Source organism: Candoia aspera, chromosome 1, assembly GCF_035149785.1.
Source record: "Candoia aspera isolate rCanAsp1 chromosome 1, rCanAsp1.hap2, whole genome shotgun sequence".
NCBI classification, from domain to species: Eukaryota; Metazoa; Chordata; class Lepidosauria; order Squamata; family Boidae; genus Candoia; species Candoia aspera.
This window is the reverse complement of record NC_086153.1, coordinates 130,046,908-130,069,380: the sequence shown is the minus strand read 5'-3', so window position 1 is coordinate 130,069,380 and position 22,473 is coordinate 130,046,908. Positions and strand designations below refer to the sequence as shown.

The window sequence follows — 22,473 nt, the reverse complement described above, 5'->3', positions numbered from 1 at the left end:
AGCTGTTAAAATGCTGCAGAATATCATATATTGATATATCTTTTTCTCTTCTATTTCTGTGCTACTGTAGTTCTCAGCTGCTAACTTAATTATCTGCAAATGTTACTGCCTGATTGGCACTGATTATTCTTCTTAGAAAGAATCCAGATGTTTGGACAGACAGTCAGTATAAGCCTTTAAACGAAGGAAACAGACGTGCTGGGATAACGAAGAAATGGCAAAGTAGGCTGCTCAGAGACACAACTGTGTCACTTTGCCTAGTTAATTCAAACAGCTAGATAGCACAAAAATACTGTGAAAGCTGACTACTAATTAGTTCAAAAGATCTTCCTGTTGCCATCCTCAGGTTCCAACTAAATGATGACTTGCCAATGTCCTCCTGAGCTTCTTGGGGGAAATTTGCTCCAACACAATGCACAGGACTGTATTCTGTCCAGTTTGGGTAGATACACCATTTAGCTAGGATACCACCATTGCTTTGACTGAAAGGCTCTCAGATTGCAGTTGCTGACCCTGTACAGCAGGGTGAAGCACCTTCCACCAGCTAATGACTTCTGTTCTATTCTGCTCTCTTCTTTTTATTTTTTTGAAGAAGGCAGTTAAGAGCCATGATGGAGGGAGATTTCATTGTCTGATTGGAGGGGAGAGGTTCTATTCTGTTTGGGGTGTGTTAAGCCAACAAAAGTTTACTTCCTTTTAAAATGCTTTCTACCAAAAACTGATGGGAAATTCAGTTTCTGTTTCTCAGCTGTTTGCCAGCAAAATTTGGTGGTATAATTTCTGGGAGCTAAACAAAGGCTAATGATGCCTGTCTCTTTTGCAAGCTATATTCTGGCAATTTAGAAAGGGGAAAAAACACTTGTGATACATTTTGAGTTTTAGACAAGACCAATCTATGTTGAACTATTAAACTCAACATACAGTTTGAGCAATTTGCTTCTCTGAAGTCTAGCATAATTCACATGACTGCTGTGAAAGAAAACAAGCTGCTACCAAAAAATAGACTGAGTCCTTGCAGAAAGGATGGGATAACACCATCAGTAATCATTGTTAGATGCTTTCGAACTGATCATAAACTGAGTAGAACTTAGTCAGTTAAAATATTTTCTTCAAAGTGCACAATAAAGGTACTATTTGCACATTGTAAAGCAAATTTATATCATTTTGAAAAGTCAGTTGTTTAGAACATCTGCCGCCATTTGGGTACATGAGTTAAGGAAATAAATGCATGCCTTTATACAACAAGCAGTTTAAGGCTGTGAATTATATGGTCCCCCCCTAATTAAAATCTAAATGCCATTTCCTATTAAATATTACAGTAAAGATTATGGTTTGGGTTTGTTTGTTTGTTTTACTAACCAGGTAAATACCTAGAATGTTTCAAGTAATGTTGTTTGGCTACAGAAACTTGGTATGCTGGCATGTCCTGTTGAAGATAGGAAGGTGAACTGTTTCCAGTCCCTACGCAGGCTGAAGGTTTCAGATCCAAAACACTTTCAAATCTGTAACCAGACCAAATAACCAAGTTCAGACAGCACAACACACCCCTCTATATCAATTCACATTTTTTTTCCTGACCAAAGGAAGCTGCAGTTAAATGCAATGGGTTGGATGCAAATCCCAACACACATTTTTCTGATGCTCAAATATAAAAAGTAATTACATTCTAAAATTCTTAATTTAGATCACACAGAAAAAGACACAGAATGCCCAGATAACTTTTGCCCTGCTCCCCCACCGATAACACATACGCATTATGCAACATTACTTAGAAAGGAGTTCTCAGTGAAGGAAGTAGGATTCAAGTTTTAATAAATATACATGAAACTAAGTTCTCCTTATCTGGGAGTAAGCTCCACCAAGCTATGTTGGATGCAATTCCAAATAAACATATGAACGATCAGGCTGAATATCTATTGAATGAGGCAGTTTTAAGCTTAATCTTGAGAGAAGTACACATGTTAATTGAGCAAGATCAATGCATGACACACAAATACATATTTACACTGGATACTGAAAATGTGATTTCTTTTGTGCCATTCACTGCTGTGTAAGAATATAAACTGGCTGCACACATAGTGCCGATACAGGTTATACATTCATATTTCCTCAGAAAAAGGTATTACTAAGTTCAACTTTTATTTCTCTTATATAAGCAGGAATGGAATATAACCTATAAATCAGGGGGGAGCAATGTGTGGCCCTTCAAGGATTACTGAACTTCAATTCCCATCAGCCCTAGCCAACACGGCTAATAGTCCACCATTATCAGGGGAGCCATATGTTGCCTATCCTTGTTTTTAAAAATATATCATTAGGATAGGAATGTAAGCATGCACATTTAAAGGTTTACAAAACAAAAATGATTAAACAGACATATGCATATGTCCACATACACACAAGAGATCCATAGCTTACCTACAAAGAGTTTCATCACTCTGCCCTTTGTTTTTAAAATCAGTTCTGCTGAGGGACAAATTCCTATCACTCTTTTCCAAATGATCCCCCTCCTCAGAACTCTTTAGTGTTCCAGTAATGTGGCCCCATTTATGTCGGTTCTTTGGTTTGAGATTACCATTGGCCTTTTCTGTTGCAATGGCGGTTCTCTGTCAAAATAAAAATATGAGAAAGTCTAAACTGCTTTGTAAATGAAAGAAAGTTGGGAATTACTCTCAGTGAGCATGTGATGGGCCTCTACATGTGATTCCTCATTCTCCTACAGCTGCTATAATCTGGTCCCATGGTCATTTTCCTCTCTTGGTCTACTACCCTCGCAAAAAATAAACACATTGCAATTATATGAAAACACTTATTCAAACAGAATGCAATATCCACACAGAACAAAAGTATGTAATTTATTCCAGTCACAGAACAGCTTCTCCAACAGAAAAAAGTTTAGCTAGATAGACATATTACAAGATATATACTGGAGGTATCCCACTGATACACATTATAAAGAATAGATCATTATTTGAAATGGCAACAACGGTTAACATTGGGGCAGATATTAAACAGCATGAAAATAAAACTTATAAAGGGAGGTAAAAACAGCAGTGAACGAAGTTGGGCACAGAAACAATCACAATGAAAACTGAAACTAATGTAATGGTTTATGCATATTTAATCCAACACATGGGTATACAAAAATATCTCCAGTGGGTTGGCCTTCTATCTCACAAATCCTTTCTATTTTTCTTCTGTATCTTCTTATTTCTAGTAATATTAGTAACATTTTTGCAAATAGTGATGAAAAAGCCACATATATGGAAAAATCCTACTGGAAATAAAAAGGAAGATACAAAAGAGAAAGGCAGAAACTTTTGTGAAGTAGACAGAAGATAAAGAAAAGTGGAAAAGGAGGATGGGATGTAGGTAGGCCACAAAGATTCTAATTAGGTTTGAGGAGACAAAGCACAATCTTATCAGTGTTTCCATTACATTCATAGTTCATTTCTAGCCCCTGTGGGATGGGGAAGTATTGTATTAATTCTCCCTAGTTAACATATATGTAAAACAGGTATATGAATACAAAATGAATACTATGGATAGTGTGATCTGTACCACAGATAAAATCTTTGCAACTGATCATGAAGTTTGGACATGCACACACTAAACTTGAATGCAGGGATGCTTTTTCAAATGTTTCCCCCACGTACGGCACTCAGTAACTCTGAAAGGATCATAGCATGTGAGCAGAGAAGGAAAATACAGTCTTGGTGATCCATCTCAGCAAAGACACAGGTCAGAAACCAGACCAAGGCAATATAGTTTTAATTGTTGGAACATAGCCTCAAATAGCTGCTTCACAACTGTTAATATCTAAATTAGGTGCTCTCTGACCATCTAAGGATTACACACATCTTTCCAGTTTTTATCTCAGCAACTGAACTAAACAGCAACTTTACTGTTTGTAGTTGGTGTATCTCAGTAATCAATACCCATCAACATAGTAAAGTTCACTCCACTTGATCTGTAGCAATTCAACTCTAATGCTCTGCAACTCATCCTCTGGTAACTAATTCCCAAGACTGCTCTAGAATAGCTTTTGAGCAACTGCATGCAGCAACTGCCTGCCGATGGAGCACTAACTATGGAGAGAGAAGGTTCCCCAAGGACAAAGGCAAACTCCTGGCATGAAAAGACATCTCCAAGTAACCAAGTCCTTCTTCTACCTCTACTTAATCAATACAACCTGCTATAGAAGCTATTCTGACTGAAAGTAACAGAGTAAGAGAACAGTTGCACCTGTCTTAATAAGGCAGTGTGTTCAGAGTCTGTTTCTTACCTGCTGAGCAAGTTTGGTGTGAATTTCTGGCAAGGCCACCTGGCTTGGCTTGTCTTCCTTTAAGTGGTCACTCACTGAGGAGTCTGTTTTGAATGGGCAGGTCAGGGACTGGGAGGAATGGCTCTGCTGACATGGTCTCAATGAGAGGCCAATCTGTGCTTTGGGTGGAGGTGCTGCTGGTGGAATGGGCTTAAGGTGGTTTTGGGCTTTGTCAGGAGTGTCTCGCTGTTGCTTTCCCAACTCCCGAATACACTGAGAAGGGCCCAGTGCCTGGCCAACCTGGAAGTAAGGATATCGAAGTGCCTGGAATCCAATGGAAACATTCATTATTCAGTGAAGAAGGCCAAGCAACCAAACAAGGACGGGGATATTTTCAGCCTCAATAGCCAGAGCTGTTCTGAAAGTGGGAAGGAAAAGCTCAGGATATTTTAATATGTGCAGAATTCAGTTTCCAAAGGCTTTCCATTTTTATGTGATTAAAAAAATAAACAGTCAGTTTCCTGAGGATACACTTTTGAATTGAGGTGACAAAAGAGTGTGACAAGATGTTTGGGGACAGGCCTGAGTGAACTGTTGGCACCGCCTTAACTCAAAAGGACATTTTCCTGTGATCCCGCAGCCTCTCTGCAAGCCTAGGGAAAGGCTTTTCTAACAGGTACAGGATGCACAACTACTCTGAAAAAAATGTTTCCACTTTGGATCTAAAGTGCAGCACATCCCTAGTGAATACCAGTTGCTGGGGAAAAATTAGTAGGAGGTGTTGATCATGTCCGGTCCTGCCTGTGGGCAGATGGTTAGTCTCTGTGGGGAACTGAATGCTCAGTCAGGTAGCAGGCCTTGTCACATGTTCTGAGAAAATGAGATGATGTCTTGATATAACAACTGCAAGAAGAACCGAAGAAAATGTAGCAGCAGCAGATACAGAGATTTGTGCCCACCCCACATGAGATAATAAGGACACTGATCAGGGGCTTGCAGCAAAAGGAACTCAGCAGTGGTCAGAATGAGGAGCAGGAAAAAATGTTCTGCACCTTCTCCTCTTGGATGGTTCCTTCAGTCCTGAGGGAGATGGTATGCTATGCTATCAGCAGGTATTATCTAGAAAGAGCTGTTGATAAAAGAATATCAAACCTGGCTGGCAGTTGGCCGCTTTTTGGGGTCCCATTGCAGCATGTCTCTCATGAGCTGTATGGCCTCGCTGCTTGCATTAGGGATGAGGGTCTTTAGGTTATTTGGTACACATTGGGGCCACCGGAAATGCATGGTGCCTGCGAGCTGGTAGCCTTCAGGCCAGTCATTCTGAAAAGGATTAAAGAGGCCTGACATTAAGGGAATTGCTGTAATATTACTGCAGCCTTACATGCACACTACAGGTAGTCCTCGACTTAACGACGGCAACTGGGACCAGAATTTCCATCACTAAGCAACGCAGTCATAAAGCTCAATGGTGCAACGGTAATCCCTGCGGTCCCAGTTGCTGTTGTGAACTGAATCCCATGGTCATTAGATGAGGCAACTTCCTGCAGGCTTCCCACAACCAAAGTCACTGGGGAAGCTGGCAGGAAGTCATAAGTCACAGGCTGGCAGGCAGGTAAGTGGCTGCTGCCGGGTAGGGGAGGGAGCAAGGGGGTGTGCAGGCAGTGCGGGGGAGGCATGGCAAGGGTTGGGGAGGGTGTGCAAGGAAGTAAGGGGGTGCATAAAAGGTACAGTGAGGGTTGGGGGGTTGGGGAGGGTATGCAAGGTGCAGTGCAGTGCACAAGGGTGTGGTGAGGGTCAGGGAGGGTGTGCGAGGGTATGGTGTGGGTCGGGGAGGGTGCATACAGGTGTGCAAGAGGTGGGTCAGGTGTGTGAGTGCAAGGGGGTGCATGAGAGGCACAGTGTGGGTCAGGGAGGGTGCATGAGGGTGCTTCATGGGTCAAGGAGAATGAGCAGGGTGTGGTGTGGGTTGGGGAGTGTGTGTAGGGGTGTGACACAGATTGGGGAGGGTACGTGACTGACTGGTATGGTGTGAGTGCAGAGGAACTGGGGGACAGTGAGCGGATGGGAGGTATTTACCCCAGCAACTTGTGACCTTCCCTGCCAGCTTCCCCACTGACTTTCTAGGGAAGCTGGCAGGGAAGACTGCAAATGGCAATCATGGGACACTGCAACCAGTTGCAAGTGCAAACCAGCTGCCAGTTGCCAAGTGGCCAGATCATGATCATGTGACTGCAGGAGTGCTGGGATGGCTGAAACTCTGAGGACTGGTCATAACCATCATTTGTTCAGTGCTGTTGTAAATTCGAAAGATCGCTGAATGAATGGTCATAGGTCAAGGACTACCTGTACATATTTTGCAGTAAGTATTAAAATCTGGCCAGATAATCAGTTATTCTTAGATACAGTAGTTAAAACAAGCAGATCACTTTACGCTTTGCAAGAAGCAAATCAAAGGTGAAAAGGAAGTCACTGACCATCCAGCAACATCCTAATTCAGCTCAATGTAATGCAACACAATTGGCATAAAAAGCAAGTATCCACAGGCCTAGTAACAGATGGTCCTGCAGAGCTTTAGCATCATTATGGGAAGAGAAATCTGCTGAACACCTAGTTTTGTGATGTGATAAACCTATAGCGAAAGATGCTACAGGCAAGAATCCACTTAACCGAATAGCGTCCTTCCATATGTACTTTCCCTTCATACTAAATTTCATGCAAAGGAAACGGATTCTATTATCTCCTTAGTAGATTTGCTATTCTATAATGCAAGACCTCATCCATAATCCAAACTAGAACAACCCAGTGGTTTTCTATTCCATGAGAACCTGGCCTCTATTGAAAGTTTTAATATACTCTTTCATTGTCACAACTGTTTCATTACACAGAGAATTATACTGAGTTATGCTTTGAAGCCAATACAATCGTTCTGCTGAATCCTTCCTACCCTCGGAATCAGATTGCAATGCTTAATATTCAGTATACTACACAAGTATTTAGGTAGCGGTTAGCAGTTGGGGAAATAAATGGAAGGGAACAGGAGAATGCATTGCCAAAAGTTTGTTTTTTTTTAATAATGATGTGACTTATATTTTATAAGTAGCTGTTTATCTTTGACTTTCCTTTTAATATTTTCAGTATTGCCCAATTTCTGTTTAAATAATCTGTCACAAAAATCAGGACTAATTTTGGAAGCAACCTTCAACAAAGTGTCCACAATATTGTGAGAAATTAAAATGGCCACCTACAGCTATGGTCAGGAACTAGTGGACTCTGCCAGGGCTTTGGAGCCAAGCAGCTGTCCCAGGGTATCCGATGCTGATGTCAAGCCTACAGAATGGGATCTGATGCAGTTGGAGGAAAAAAACAGAAGGTGCCATGCAAATTGGTCTAAGAGTGGGCCAATTGCTGCAGTATGATCAATTGAACATATACTACAAAGTATACCCAGGCTTGACTGAGCACATACTCAGGAAAAGATTGAGGTTAAATTGGAGAAGACAGATGAGCACCCTGCAGCCCTCCAAATTTTCTTGCCCCATAGATACCACCTTCCCTGACTCTGGTAGACATTGTCCTTGAGGAAGTTTGTGCTGATGAAAAAGGGACAATTGATTTACCAGTCCAAAGGACAAGAGTGAGCCCTATCAAATCATGCACATACAATATTGTATGTATCTATGTATATTGCATGTATTTGGCACGTGTATATGGCCTCATCCTTCTATCATTTGAAATCCATTCTTTGTACACTTCTGATTTCAGAGTGGGAACTAAAGCAGATGAAGCAAGCCTCACGCTATGCGGCAAGTCAAGTACACATACTGTATATAAAGAAAACATATATACAATGGTGAAAGAGTACTATGCATGGGATTTCTTGTTGAGAAATACTGAATAACCCAAAAATTAAAGTGGGAAATAGTTATAGGAACTATTATGGGAAATAGTCTTAAAAACAAACAACTTTAGAATAAGAATAAAGATAAACATGAGCAATCTTGGCATGTCTTCTTCCCAAATGCTAAGTCCACTGAACTCACTTAGTTTCAAGTAAATATGTATATGATCAAGAGAAACAATATATGCTCTCTTGTTTGTTTCATACAGCGTGTCATTGTTTAGCACATGTTGTTGATAATATAAAACTGGAGTCATTTTAATTGTCTATCTGATATCAATACAACATAATAGGACCTGTAATGCATTGAGAGAAAGAAAAAGTCCATAGAAGCTGTTCATGCCTGCAATGTTCTGTGCACAACAAAGAACTGGGTCTCATTTAGCTACCTTTTTTGGCGTTCCCAGTACTTGGCAAATTTTGAAAATAGTATCGATTTCACTGGCCCCTGGAAAGAGTGGCCTGAGTGTGTAAACTTCTGCCATGATGCAACCAACAGCCCAGATATCAATGGGAGAACTGTAGTTAGTGGATCTCAAGAGCACTTCAGGAGCTCTGTACCTGAAAGCCAAAAGCAAGCAAAACAGTGTTGTTGTTTTTTAATGAACTATAGCAATCCAAGCAGTATACAGTACAGGACACAGACATCATGAGTGTCCAATGCTCAGCGCCCACACACTGCCCACTCCTTACTCAAGGTAAGATACTATAGTAATTACACTGAACTTAGTGTTCCATCAGTGCTCATGGTTTTCTCATCTCATTCTATGGCCTTTTTCATATATTGTGTTAAGCCATTCACTGGATTCATACATAGTTCTAATCCATCACGTTGTCAAACAGACTTTATGGAAGGACTAAATATGGTTCATGCTAAACCAAAACTGGACGAACTGGATTATGGTAGTGCAAAGTACTCAGCCAAGTGGTTGGAAACCACAGTTTTATGATTCAGCCTGTGGTGTAAAACTAAACAACAGTGGTTTATTAAATAAACCACAGTTAAGCAAAACATGGCTTAAGACAATGAGTGAATGCAGCCTCTGAAGTTGTATATCACAAAGTACTCATGAACCATTATGTATCTGTAGTTGTTTAACCATCTCTAATTCCATGTAGTCATGGGGAAAATCTATCTATGTGGTCACTGGGAGTCAAAAACGACTAGATGTCACATCTTCAATCAATCAATCAATCAATCAATCAATCAATCAATCAATCCCTTGTAACCTGGATGAAATAAAACCAGTGGAGCCTACAAATGTGGAGCAGGTATAAAATGCCTTGGATTCACTACAAGTTAATAAGTGCTTTCCTATTGAAAATGCTGGAGCCTCCATGCTAGCAGGCAAAGAAAATCTTGTTCGTGAAAGAATCTTCAGAATTTTCTCCAGACACAGAAATGCTATTCCCATTTACAATTGCAATAAACTGTATAGTAGTAGAACTTGGGAAATTCTGGCAAAACAAGCAATTCCGTGAACAGAGTGGCTTCCTCCACCATATCTGCTAGAGTTATTAGCCTATTCTTCATTAATTTCAGGGTGTGCTGCTAAGATCAGCTGCAAATAAAACTCCACCATGTTCTTTATGCAAATAATGCCTATTTTATTCCAAAGATAAAACTGCAGCAGTTTCAAATTCACTACAGCTGATCCAGGAACAAATTGGCAGAGCTCTCAAGAACAGCTAACGTCATGGGATCAGAGGTACAGAGCTGATTCTGAATTAGTGAAGTCCTGACATGGTAGTGCTCACACTGAGGCTATCTTTCTTCTGCATAGCCAACCAATTCAGCTGGGCCTCCTGATCCCCCATGTAATATTTTAAGGGACTGGAGAGATTGCTATAGAAAGGAGGGCTACTGCCTTTTTTTACCAACCCTGTTGTACATGCTCAAACCTGGATTCCACCTCAGTACTTACCTAATGGAAACAAGAAAGAAAATTCAAATAAAAGTGTAAATAAGTACATTTATCTAAACACTAAGACTCTAACTTAAGTATTTACCACCGTGTAGATACGTAGTCTGTGTAGGGAGGTCTGGATCTAATTTCACGTGCAAGCCCAAAATCCGCTATTTTCACAAGTTCTGGTCCCATGCAAAGGAGATTCTCAGGTTTCAAGTCCCTATGAAAAAAACCTGTTTGAAAGAACAAACACTGGTTAGCTTTTTCTCTAATTCTTCTACTTAGTTTTCACATTGTAGAACTCTCTTTAAGAATTACAAGAATGAACTGTTCAGAAAATATCAAACTGCAATTTCACTTATGTAATACTTGACCTCTGTTCTTCCTTTCACTAGGCTGATAATTTTTTAAAATTAGAAAATGTTATTTGGTTATGCTTTATGTTTTGAGGTAAAGATCAAAACAAATACTTTACTTTTGTTTTAATAAACATAAAAATAAGCATTTCTGAACAGAAAGCAAAAATAGTTACATTTACTATGCATAGACTGAAAGATTCCAAGGTTTTATACATTAAATATTAAAAATTTAGAATGATACTAACAAGTTGTTACTATTACAGGCTATGGCAATTAATAGTGTCAGAGATGCTACAGACTACCAGCAACACAACTTGCTATATTCTCCCATTGCAACAATCCTTGACTTGAAAATGGCAACACTGTTGGGATGGCCAACTCTTAATCCTTTAACATGGTAGGAGATCAGTTTAATAACAGAGCAGCTAATTCAGATGTAAATAACACATTTTGTACAGCACAGCTCCATGTAAGCTGACCTGAAGACTTAGGGACTTAGTATAATTATACTTAGGGCCTTAGAACGATCATCAAGAAATAACTATTTACTCAACAATACGGCTTTTCAGAAAACCTTGGTGATGAGTATTGTTTAGTTCCCTGAACCCAAACAAGAAATATCTGCCCAAACATTTCTGAGATATTCCTTCTCTGCTATCCATATAGATGCAGAAACTCATCCAGATATTTGAACCTTACCGTGTTTATGGATGAATGCAAGACCTTGAAGAATCTGATACATAATATTCCTGACAGTGGATTCTGGAAACAATTTGTTCCTGTAAAGCAGAAACAGAAATCAAAGTTTATATTCATCATACAGGGTTTATCATCTGCAGTCCCTTCCTGAATGCAGATATATTGAAAGGCTATAAATAGGTGAGAACACAATCAAATTAGCTTATACGTTCTGAAATGGTTTTGTTCTGCAGAAAGTCCTCTTCTATTTATTTATTTATGATACTTACATGCAGCTTTACTGTTATTGATGTCTTATAAGCAACTGATAAAAGATTTTCACAGTAACTTGCTCAACTTAAGAACAAGGATGAAAATGCCATGGTATCCAGACAGACAGCCTACTAGTTGAGCATTGGCATCAGCTCTTGATAATCTTGGACACCTGGTGAGGTTGCAGCAGAGTCTACTGCTGCTGTGTGCCCAATAAACCAACAAACAAATCTACCCTGGACTCCAAGGATAATGAAAAACTGACATGGCAGTTCAACTCAGCTGGTGTTACCATTACTTTAAAGTAAACATGTCTATGCTAACTTAAAGTAAGCCCTGAGAATATCATTCTGCCTAGGCTACATGATGTATAGGGATTATTATGGTTATGATTAGAAGTTTAGACTGGATCTGGCATTTTTATTCACTTATGAAGTCCTTCCCAAGGACCTGGGATAGGTAGATGTTATTATTTGATGGTGTTAAAGGTATCATTGCAGGATGTAAGTTGTTCCAAGTAAAGCTGCCTTTTGCAATTGACTGATGGTGATTTTGTCAATGCCAATGGTGTTCAAGTGGTGCTCCAGATGTTTTGGAATTGCACCCAAGGCACCTATTACTATTGGTACTATCTTTGCTTCCTTTTGCCATAGTCGCTCTACTTCTATTTGCAGGTCTTCTGTGATTTTCTCCAGTTCTCTTCTTTTCTGCTGTCTCCAGATATTGCAATGTCCACTATCCAGACTCTTTTGTCTTTCATATCAACAATTGTTAAGTCTGGGGTGTTGTGCTTGTCTGTTTGGATTCTAAACTCCCAGAGCCCTTTGGCTTCTTCATTTTCAATTACTTTGTCTATTTTGTGGTCCCACCAGTTCTTGCTTGCAGGCAAGTGGTATTTCTTGCAGATATTCCAATGCACCACGGTTGCTACTTTGTCATGCCGTTGTTTGTAGTCAGTCTGTGCGATCTTCTTGCAGCAGCTACCCTAACTAGGTGGTCCACTGTTTCTTCAGCTTCTTTGCAGAGATGGCATTTGCTGTCTGTTGCTGCCTTCTCAATTCTGGCTTTATATGCACTTGTTCTTAAGGTTTGGTCTTGGGCAGCCAGAATTAGCCCCCCTGTCTCTTTCTTCACTATCAATGAAGTATCACATAACACATGAAGTATAGGACCTATTATTATTATTTCCCACCTTTTATATATATCTATATATATGCTGAGCAATCCCTACTAAGTGATTCTCCAGTAAGAGAGCATAGCTGAGCGTTCTGCAGTACTAGAAAGTTAAACTTCTCATTCCAGCATAATTTTAATTATGGGTTCTATCTCCTAACCTAATGTTTTTGCTGACCCTTGAATTAGTTGTTTATTACATGCCTTGCTGAGAGCTACAAATTATCATTCTTATCATCCTTTACCAGTGTGCAGAGGGCTATTGTGAGTTTTCGTTTAAGAACATTTGGGAAGCCAAATGATTTCTCCCTCCTTTTTAGGTAATGCCACTGAAATGTGCTTGTGAGAAAAGCAACATACCTTTCTTTCATTAACTGATAAAGGTTTTCCTTCATATACTCAAATACAAAGTACAGATTATCATTTTCTCTGATAACTTCTTTTAGTTTCACTACATTGGCATGGCTGAGTTTCTTCAAGGACTGAAAAAAACAAACAGAAAACAATTAGAGACACTGGGGCAAAACAGGCTTCAAAATAAGTGACAATGAATCTTTGTTCCAGGACCATAATTTAAGATGCTGCTAAATTTAAATATGGCCCCATTTTAAAAAAAAATCAAACTCAGATCTCTAGAACTAGATGTGCACAGTGCCCTAGTCTTGCAAGTTGTGTGCTGATGGCAATTGGTACAGCTTACTTTTCAGCACTAAGGAAGCCAGTTTCCCTGCCGGGAAGTTTGTATAGGCAAAGGCAACATCTAACCATAAGCTTTTGACCAAAACTCCTTCCTACTCTGAAACAAGACAGTACGAACATTGCATATTTGGACATGCAGCTTCAGGTTCTTTCTTCCACATCTTCCCATTATGCCTACTAATAATTGTTAATTTTTCACAAACAGCTATTTCGTCATTTAGATGCTTACATGCCAGCTGCTGGGCAACGGATCTGTCATTCAGCTTTACAACAGGTCAGTAGATCTCCCTTTTCATAGTTAGTAGATCTCCCTTTTCACAGTTAGAGAAGGAACAAGCATTTTACCAAAGCTACCTCAGCCTGTTCATGAAGCAGCTATGATCTGAACAGTACAAATGACTTCAAAGTAACATTAAGAAAAATTATCTGAAGCCTAACATAAATACAAGTTTATAAGCATGGATATGGTCACACTGGAGCTGAAAACCCATATAGCTGTTTTGCAATAATCCTATGGACAGGATTCCAAATTTCTATTAACTCATGGGTGCATGAAGGGAAGTCTGCTGCTGCATACCTTTGTTGTGTTTTCTTTGGCATTAATTTCCAATTACCCTTCCCCATCTACTACTGATTGCCAGATCAAATGTCTGTTTATAACAGTCACAACCTACAATTTAAATGTAGCACTAAACTTTTACCTTTGAAATATTCTGAAGAAAGTCTGTTCTATAAATGCAAACAGCATAGGTCTTGCTTTCAGGAAAAAAAGGGTCTTAGAAAAACAAAGTGTAGGTTACAACACTGCACAATTGATTTAAAATCCAAATTCCTTCAGTCAGCTTAGAAACAGAAGGAAGTGAACAGTACCTTGACTTCACGAAGATTCATGCATTCCTCCCAGGAATAAAATTTCCTCTTCATCCTGCAAAAGGAACAAGAAATCTACTAATGGGCACAATTTGTATTCCAGTTCCATTATGACATAAGACTAGAGAAATGAATACAAAGCCACAACAACCAGAGATCCACAAAACTGTGCAACATGCTGTATGTCCATGCTTTTTTTCTGGTTGTTTCTCAAACATTAGTTTTCATTTCTAACATTAAGAGGATTTTCAAAAACAGATTTTCTTGTGGTGTGAAAATCTACTGATCTAAGAGGGAAAATAGTCAAAAAGCCATCTGGCATGCCCAACTGGTTGAAAATCAGCCTCAAGGTTAGTACAATTGAAAATCTGAGTTTTTATTTAGTGGTTTCAAAATAAATTAAGTACTGATTTTCCCAACTAATGGATCAGTTTTGCCTTGACAACTAGAAGCAATAGCCTTGTGTTAGAACAAGCAAAGTTTGAACCACAGTCTTCAAAACCATGAACATAACATGTGTTGTTATCTAATGCTTAAATGTGTTATGCAGGGTTAAAGGAACAGCAGTTCAGAAAGGTCCCTTACCTCTTAATGGCAATCAGCTCTCCTGACTCAATACTTCTTCCTAGGAGGACAGAGCCATATGTCCCATCTCCCAGCTGTTTGATAGTTGTGTATCGATTCATAATAGGGATTCTCCAGAATGCAATCTCATTTCAGTCCTTGGCATGGTCTTTACTGCAGATGAAGCATTTCCCCTCAGAGTGAAGCCAGTTTTTCCAATGGCAGCAGAACCCCAAAGTATCCAGGACTTTGTGAATGTTGCCAAGCTCATATTTTCAGGGATTGTCTTTTGGTCTGTGAAAATGGAGATAAATTTTCATCACTTTGTAAGCCATACAGTATGAAGGCTCGTATTTTCCTAGATGATCATCATCTGAATTCTTTTTAGTCTGCTAAATAGAAGGATCAAGCTATAGCTGACCCTTGAATAAGGGTGTAGGTATGCTGCTGAGAGCCAGTTCACATGAATTTTACTGTAATTTAGAATTGCACGAGAAACACATAACATAATAATAAAGAGTACAGAATCCCCAACATATAAATTATTCTTAAAACACAAATTACTGATAAGAACTAAAGTATTTCCTGGTCAGAGTTCAAACTTTAACTGACAAGAGTTTTTCACAATCACAAAAATAAGATTTTTTGAAAAGGCAGATCTGAAGAGACTAGATGTAAATGAGCAAAGCTGCCACAAAAATGTAGATGATCAGTCTGATTCTGAAAACTTAATATGCTAATATACTAAGTCTACTAACAAAGCTACCTATCCCCTTCACAGTTACAAAGCATAGTTGAAAAAAAAAGACTTGTTACTTTCTCTCATCTACCTCTGTCAATTATATTCTCTAGTCTATGCTAACACCAGGTCACTTTCAGGAAGGTTGAATATAGTTTCAATATTAAAAAAAAGTCTGAGCAAAACTTGGAAGTACTTGGAAAATTAACAACCCTCATGTTTGTTTTCTTATAGCTATAAAAACTCCATAATATTATTATTATTATTAAGAGATTATTTAGTAAAATAGATATTTGAGAGTAAAGTGAATTTGCTGTATAAGAAATTTATATGTTTTCAAGCTATTTTTCATTTCCCATAATGAATATAATTTACTCAAGACAAATTATTTTTCATTTTAAAAGAGAAGGCTATTAAAATAAACCTTCAGCAAAGGATCGTTACCTTGTCGTGGTGCTGGAGCTTGAGCACCTCAATGATGCCATGAGCTAAACCATGAAGGGCCACCCAAGACGGGAAGGTCATGGCAGAGAGGTCAGACTAAATGCGATCCCCGGGGAAGGTAATGGCAACCCACCCCAGTATTCTTGCCGTGAAAACTAAATGGATCTGTACAACCAGAGATATGTCGGTATACCATCGGAAGATGAGACCCCCAGGTCAGAAGATGGTCAAAATGCTACTGGGGAGGAACAGAGGATGAGTTCAACTAGCCCCAGACATGATGACGCAGCTAGCTCAAAGCTGAAAGGACGGCTAGCGGCCGACGGTGCTGGTGGTGAATGGCGAATCCGATGTTCTAAGGATCAACATACCATTGGAACCTGGAATGTAAGATCTATGAGCCAGGGCAAATTGGATGTGGTTATTGGTGAGCTGTCAAGATTAAAGATAGACATTTTGGGCATCAGTGAACTGAAAAGGACTGGAATGGGCCACTTCACATCAAATGACCACCAAATCTACTACTGTGGACAAGAGGACCACAGAAGAAATGGAGTAGCCTTCATAATTAATAGGAAAGTGGCTAAAGCAGTGCGTGGATACAATCCAAAAAATGACAGAATGATCTCAATTCGAATTCAGGGCAAGCCATCTAACATCACAGTGATCCAAATATACGCCCCAACCACAAATGCTGAAGAAGCTGAAGTAGAGCAGTTCTATGAGGATCTGCAGTACCTACCGGACTAAAAGAGATGTTATTTTCATCACAGAAGACTGGAATGCTAAGGTGGGCAGTCAAATGACACCTGGAATTACAGGTAAGCATGGCCTGGGAGAACAAAACGAAGCAGGACATAGGCTGATAGAATATTGCCAAGACAACTCACTCTGCATAACAAACACTCTCTTCCAACAACCTAAGAGACGGCTTTATACATGGACTTCACCAGATGGACAACACCGAAACCAGACTGACTACATCCTTTGCAGCGAAAGGTGGCGGACATCTATACAGTTGGTAAAAACAAGACCCGGAGCTGACTGTAGTTCAGATCACGAACTTCTTCTTGCACAATTTAGGATCAGACTAAAGAGATTAGGGAAGACCCACAGATCAGCTAGATATCAGCTCACTAATATTCCTAAGGAATATGCAGTGGAGGTGAACAATCGATTTAAGGGACTGGACTTAGTAGATAGGGTCCCGGAAGAACTATGGACAGAAGTTCACAACATTGTAGGAGGCGGCAACAAAATACATCCCAAAGAAAGAGAAAACCAAGAAGGCAAAATGGCTGTCTGCTGAGACACTAGAAGTAGCCCAAGAAAGAAGGAAAGCAAAAGGCAACAGCGATAGGGGGAGATATGCCCAATTAAATGCAAAATTCCAGAGGTTAGTCAGAAGAGATAAGGAATTATTTTTAAACAAGCAATGCGGGGAAGTGGAAGAAGACAATAGAATAGGAAGGACAAGAGACCTCTTCCAGAAAATTAGAAACATTGGAGGTAATTTCCAGGCAAAAATGGGTATGATCAAAAACAAAGATGGCAAGGACCTAAGAGAAGAAGAAGAGATCAAGAAAAGGTGGCAAGAATATACAGAAGACCTGTACAGGAAGGATAAAAATATCGGGGATAGCTTTGACGGTGTGGTCAGTGAGCTAGAGCCAGACATCCTGAAGAGTGAGGTTGAGTGGGCCTTAAGAAGCATTGCTAATAACAAGGCAGCAGGAGACAACGGCATCCCAGCTGAACTGTTCAAAATCTTGCAAGATGATGCTGTCAAGGTAATGCATGCTATATGCCAGCAAATTTGGAAAACACAAGAATGGCCATCAGATTGGAAAAAATCAACTTATATCCCCATACCAAAAAAGGGAAACACTAAAGAATGTTCAAACTATCGAACAGTGGCACTCATCTCACATGCCAGTAAGGTAATGCTTAAGATCCTGCAAGGTAGACTTCAGCAATTCATGGAGCGAGAATTGCCACATGTACAAGCTGGGTTTAGAAAAGGCAGAGGAACTAGGGACCAAATTGCCAATATCCGATGGATAATGGAAAAAGCCAGGGAGTTTCAGAAAAACACCTATTTCTGTTTTATTGACTATTCTAAAGCCTTTGACTGCGTGGACCATAACAAACTGTGGCAAGTTCTTAGTGGTATGGGGATACCAAGTCATCTTGTCTGCCTCCTGAGGAATCTGTATAACGACCAAGTAGCAACAGTAAGAACAGACCACGGAACAACAGACTGGTTTAAGATTGGGAAAGGAGTACGGCAGGGCTGTATACTCTCACCCTACCTATTCAGCTTGTACGCAGAACACATCATGCGACATGCTGGGCTTGAGGAATCCAAGGCTGGAGTTAAAATCACTGGAAGAAACATCAACAATCTCAGATATGCAGATGATACCACTTTGATGGCTGAAAGCGAAGAGGAAATGAGGAGCCTTACGATGAAGGTGAAAAAAGAAAGTGCAAAACCTGGCTTGCAGCTAAACCTCAAAAAAACCAAGATTATGGCAACCAGCTTGATTGATAACTGGCAAATAGAGGGAGAAAATGTAGAAGCAGTGAAAGACTTTGTATTTCTAGGTGCAAAGATTACTGCAGATGCTGACTGCAGTCAGGAAATCAGAAGACGCTTAATCCTTGGGAGAAGAGCAATGACAAATCTCGATAAAATAGTTAAGAGCAGAGACATCACACTGACAACAAAGGTCCGCATAGTTAAAGCAATGGTGTTCCCCGTAGTAACATATGGCTGCGAGAGCTGGACCATAAGGAAGGCTGAGAGAAGGAAGATCGATGCTTTTGAACTGTGGTGTTGGAGGAAAATTCTGAGAGTGCCTTGGACTGCAAGAAGATCAAGCCAGTCCATCCTCCAGGAAATAAAGCCAGACTGCTCACTTGAGGGAATGATATTAAAGGCAAAACTGAAATACTTTGGCCACATAGTGAGAAGACAGGACACCCTGGAGAAGATGCTGATGCTAGGAAGAGTGGAGGGCAAAAGGAAGAGGGGCCGACCAAGGGCAAGGTGGATGGGTGATATTCTAGAGGTGACGGATTCGTCCCTGGGGGAGCTGGGGGTGTTGATGACCGACAGGAAGCTCTGGTGTGGGCTGGTCCATGAAGTCACGAAGAGTCGGAAGTGACTGAACGAATAAACAACAACATTAGAATAAACACATCTACCTTTGTTTAGAAGGATGCTTCTGCTATGTAATTATGTATAAAGGATGCTTTTTACAGAAGTAACAAATATCACACTCATCAAGGCTATCAAAAGGTTGACATAATTGAAACCATCCTGTGCCTAGTCCATAGGAAGGGAAGATGAAAGGCCTTTAGTTTCACTACATTACAGAGATGCTCTCTGCCAGCACCACTGCTTCCCTTCTTCACTTTGTTCTGCTACTTCTGGAAGTTCCTCTGCCTCCTGGTTTGGCCCAGACCATAAGCCTGGTTCCAGAACCCCAGATTCTGATCTTTAGCCTCCATATGTCCTCTTAGCTGCATTCCAACTTGTGCATGCCAGTCAGCTAAAAGTGTGGTTGCTGGAATCACTAGAACAGGTGTTTGATCACCACCTGAGGCTTGTGCTGCCTCTTGCTCTTTCTTGTCTTGCTCTTCTTTTTTTTGGTTCACATTCCTCAAGAAGGGTCTGACAGAGAAGCCACTTCTTCTGCCTAGAAAGCGGAGCTAAAGACTGAATGGAGAGGGTTTCCTCCAGGAGAAAGGAAGAAGTCTTAGGCTCTGCCTTCTCACTAGAAGAGGTGGAATTAAAGCTTTCCTGTCATCTCCATCTTTGGTCATTGAGAAGAGCCAAATCCTATCAGAGACAATTTGATTGATTTGTTATAAGGAAAAAAAATGGAAGCAAAATTGTTCCCATTCTTTTAAAATGACAGCTTTAAAACCATTTTTTCTAATATATTAATTAGAAAAATGTATTTTTGAATGTAGAAAAATTCTAGGAATATGGTATTTTGAAATTACTGACAATCAGCTATGCATAATAAGAACAATAAAGCTTTCACAGTGGAGGCTAAAGGGCTCACATGGCCAAGTCTGATATTCAGATCTTCCTTGTTGTAGATAGGCTGAGGTAAGCAACTGTGCCTGCCAGCAATGAAATGCTTTAAAGACAAAAAGGGGAAAGGTGCTAAACTAGGAAGGTGTACATTTAAGAGGCTTTTAATTACTGCTGTAGCTGTTTAAATAAGACGTACATAATTTACCAGTAGTTTTCTAGTATTGTAGCCTTTTAAGTGGCCTCTTAGTATTTATTTATTAGCACTGCGGCCTCTTTTTATAGCTCCAGGGAAGCAGCAAAAACAGGAGATGGGATAAAGCATCTTATCACTAGTGGAGGAGGATTGCTTCTGTTGGTAGGAGTTTTTCATCCAACGGAAGGATCTTGCTGCTGGGACATATTCTTCTAGCTCTGCTTTGGAGCAGCAGTTTTCTACCTCTCCCAACAACTATTCTGTCAAAGAGCCTAGGTCCACCAACTATTTATTTATTTAAAAGACTTATATGGGTGCCCATCTCATATACAATTATCCTGGGCAGCTCACAGCAAAAGCAAATAAAACAAAAAGAAAGCAATAAAGCTAACATCAAAACTACACCTTATGGCACGCCAAACACAACACTCCCCCATACATTTGCTAGGCTCCAAACTCACCCTAGCCCAGTGCCTTGGGGAAGAGCCAGCTCTTCACAGCCTTCTGGAAGGTTAAAAGGGTGGAGGCCTACTCAGGAAGGAGGCTGTTCCACAGGGCAGAGGCAGCTATGGAGAAGGTGCACCTCCTAGGTCCCTCTAAATGACATTTAAGGGAGGGGACTTGGAATACACCCGCACTATCTGACCTGGTGTGATGGGCAGACACCCCCAGGGAGAGGGGTTCCACAAATAATCTGGCCCCAGACCATTCAGAGCTTCAAAGATGATAGCCAGCGCCTTGAATTGCACCTGGAAAGAAACTGGAAACCAGGGCAGCTTGCACTGCAACAGTGTAATATGGGCAAATATAGTATACATAAAGACAAAAAGGCAATTTTTTTCCAAGGAGGAATTTATATATTTATATGCATTCTGGTATTTGTCAGTTATGGTAAGTTTTTATTATATAAAACTGCAGAAATACTTTGGACTATAATTTTTACCACTATATGTGCAAAACACATACAAAATTAATAAATCAAAAAGTTGTGATAGTTCAAACAAGAAGCCTGGGGTTACATTTCACTAAATTACCCCAATCAAAAGAAAATCAAATCACTAATCACTCATTACCCAGAAATTAGGGTGGTAAGGCATTGCATCTAATTTCTTGCAAATTCTTTTTCTGATTTCCACCTATGAAAAGAGTGAAATCCAATGAAAGGGAATATATCTACATGTATCTAAAACTTCTCTAGTTGGGAAATGACAAAGAGTCTAAGGTCTGCTTAGAATCAGTCAAATGCAACCCTCTCAGCTCATCTTCTACAGAAACATCACTTCCTTTTCGACCTGATGACATCAGCCTTTCCTAACATTGGACGCAGCCAATCTTAGTGGCTGGTAGTGGTTGGAGTTCTTTCTCAGTCCCTGGTAGAAGAAATGTATGGCTTTCAAAAGCTATTCTAGGATTGTGAAGTCACACATTTGGGCCACAACTTCAGGAATTGTAGAAGTATGGCATGAAAAGAATTTAGTATTCAATTTATAGGATGTAATAGCTCCTATAAGTGTTTTTAAGTAATATGATTTTTTTTTTAAAATAGAAAATGTGGCAGAACAAATCGCTTAATAAATAACTAATTACCTCAAAATTCTTTGAGTACTGCAGCATTTACCATTTAAAAAAAAATAAACAGATTTATATTTTAAAAGTTCATCAAGTAGTATCCACTGTGGTAACAAAAGAGACATTTGTATGAACAGATCAGTAGCAAATTAACATATTTTAAGATTGCAGATGTTTAAAAGCATTAGCTTTAGACTCTAATAGAGTTCTAATCTGAATGCTCCCACAAGTATTGAAATTTCCTACATCAAAATTTTCAATTTAGCAGGAAAAACGAGTTTTAACTATTCATAATATATGCCACAAAGTTTCCGTTTCCAATTTATTAGTCAGGCCCAGAGACAAAACTTAATCCTGAGAATTTTGACCATAAACAAAGACTGGAGGATTAACTTGAACTTCTGAAGCCCCAAATCTATCATATCTGGAGGATGATGTAAACAAGCTTACATCAGTGCTCCAGATGAAGTCTATTAGTTCTACAGTACATGCAACCTTTCAGGAGATTGCAAAGGCTACAATTAAGGAATTCATCCTCAAGAAAGAAGGAAAAAGTGAGCACCAGAAACTAGGTCTCAAAGGTTATACAAACCGTGCTAACAGAAGCTGTAGATTCTTCCATCAGATGGAAGACAAAGCTGAGAAGGATTCAGTGCATTCAGACGGGCAAGGAGGATATTTCCGCCCAAAGGAAAAATGCATACACAAAAGGAAAATACAGCCACATTGGAGGACAACCAGGATCTTTCCCTGGTGAAAGCAACTCAGCAGCTCCCCCACATGGCCTTT

General features: G+C 39.8%; 1 protein-coding gene across 4 annotated transcripts in view; it reads right to left on the bottom strand.

The window, feature by feature from the left end:
• Positions 1-22,455, bottom strand: part of CILK1 (ciliogenesis associated kinase 1) — a 28,340-nt gene extending 5,885 nt beyond the window's left edge. For 2 of the 4 annotated variants that reach the window (XM_063313784.1, XM_063313761.1), the window contains exons 1-11: positions 22,277-22,454; positions 14,710-14,982; positions 14,125-14,179; positions 12,916-13,037; positions 11,131-11,210; positions 10,173-10,305; positions 8,552-8,723; positions 5,417-5,584; positions 4,286-4,588; positions 2,419-2,606; positions 1,360-1,502 (exon numbers count right to left, since the gene is read on the bottom strand). In XM_063313784.1, the coding sequence (XP_063169854.1) occupies positions 1,360-1,502; positions 2,419-2,606; positions 4,286-4,588; positions 5,417-5,584; positions 8,552-8,723; positions 10,173-10,305; positions 11,131-11,210; positions 12,916-13,037; positions 14,125-14,179; positions 14,710-14,810 (1,465 nt within the window). In that variant the 5' untranslated portion in view covers positions 14,811-14,982; positions 22,277-22,454. Of the gene's footprint in view, positions 1-1,359; positions 1,503-2,418; positions 2,607-4,285; positions 4,589-5,416; positions 5,585-8,551; positions 8,724-10,172; positions 10,306-11,130; positions 11,211-12,915; positions 13,038-14,124; positions 14,180-14,709; positions 14,983-22,276 lie in introns of all 4 variants that reach the window. The other 2 variants (XM_063313776.1, XM_063313768.1) reach the window with 2 other exon arrangements.
• Positions 22,456-22,473: the final 18 nt, after the last annotated feature.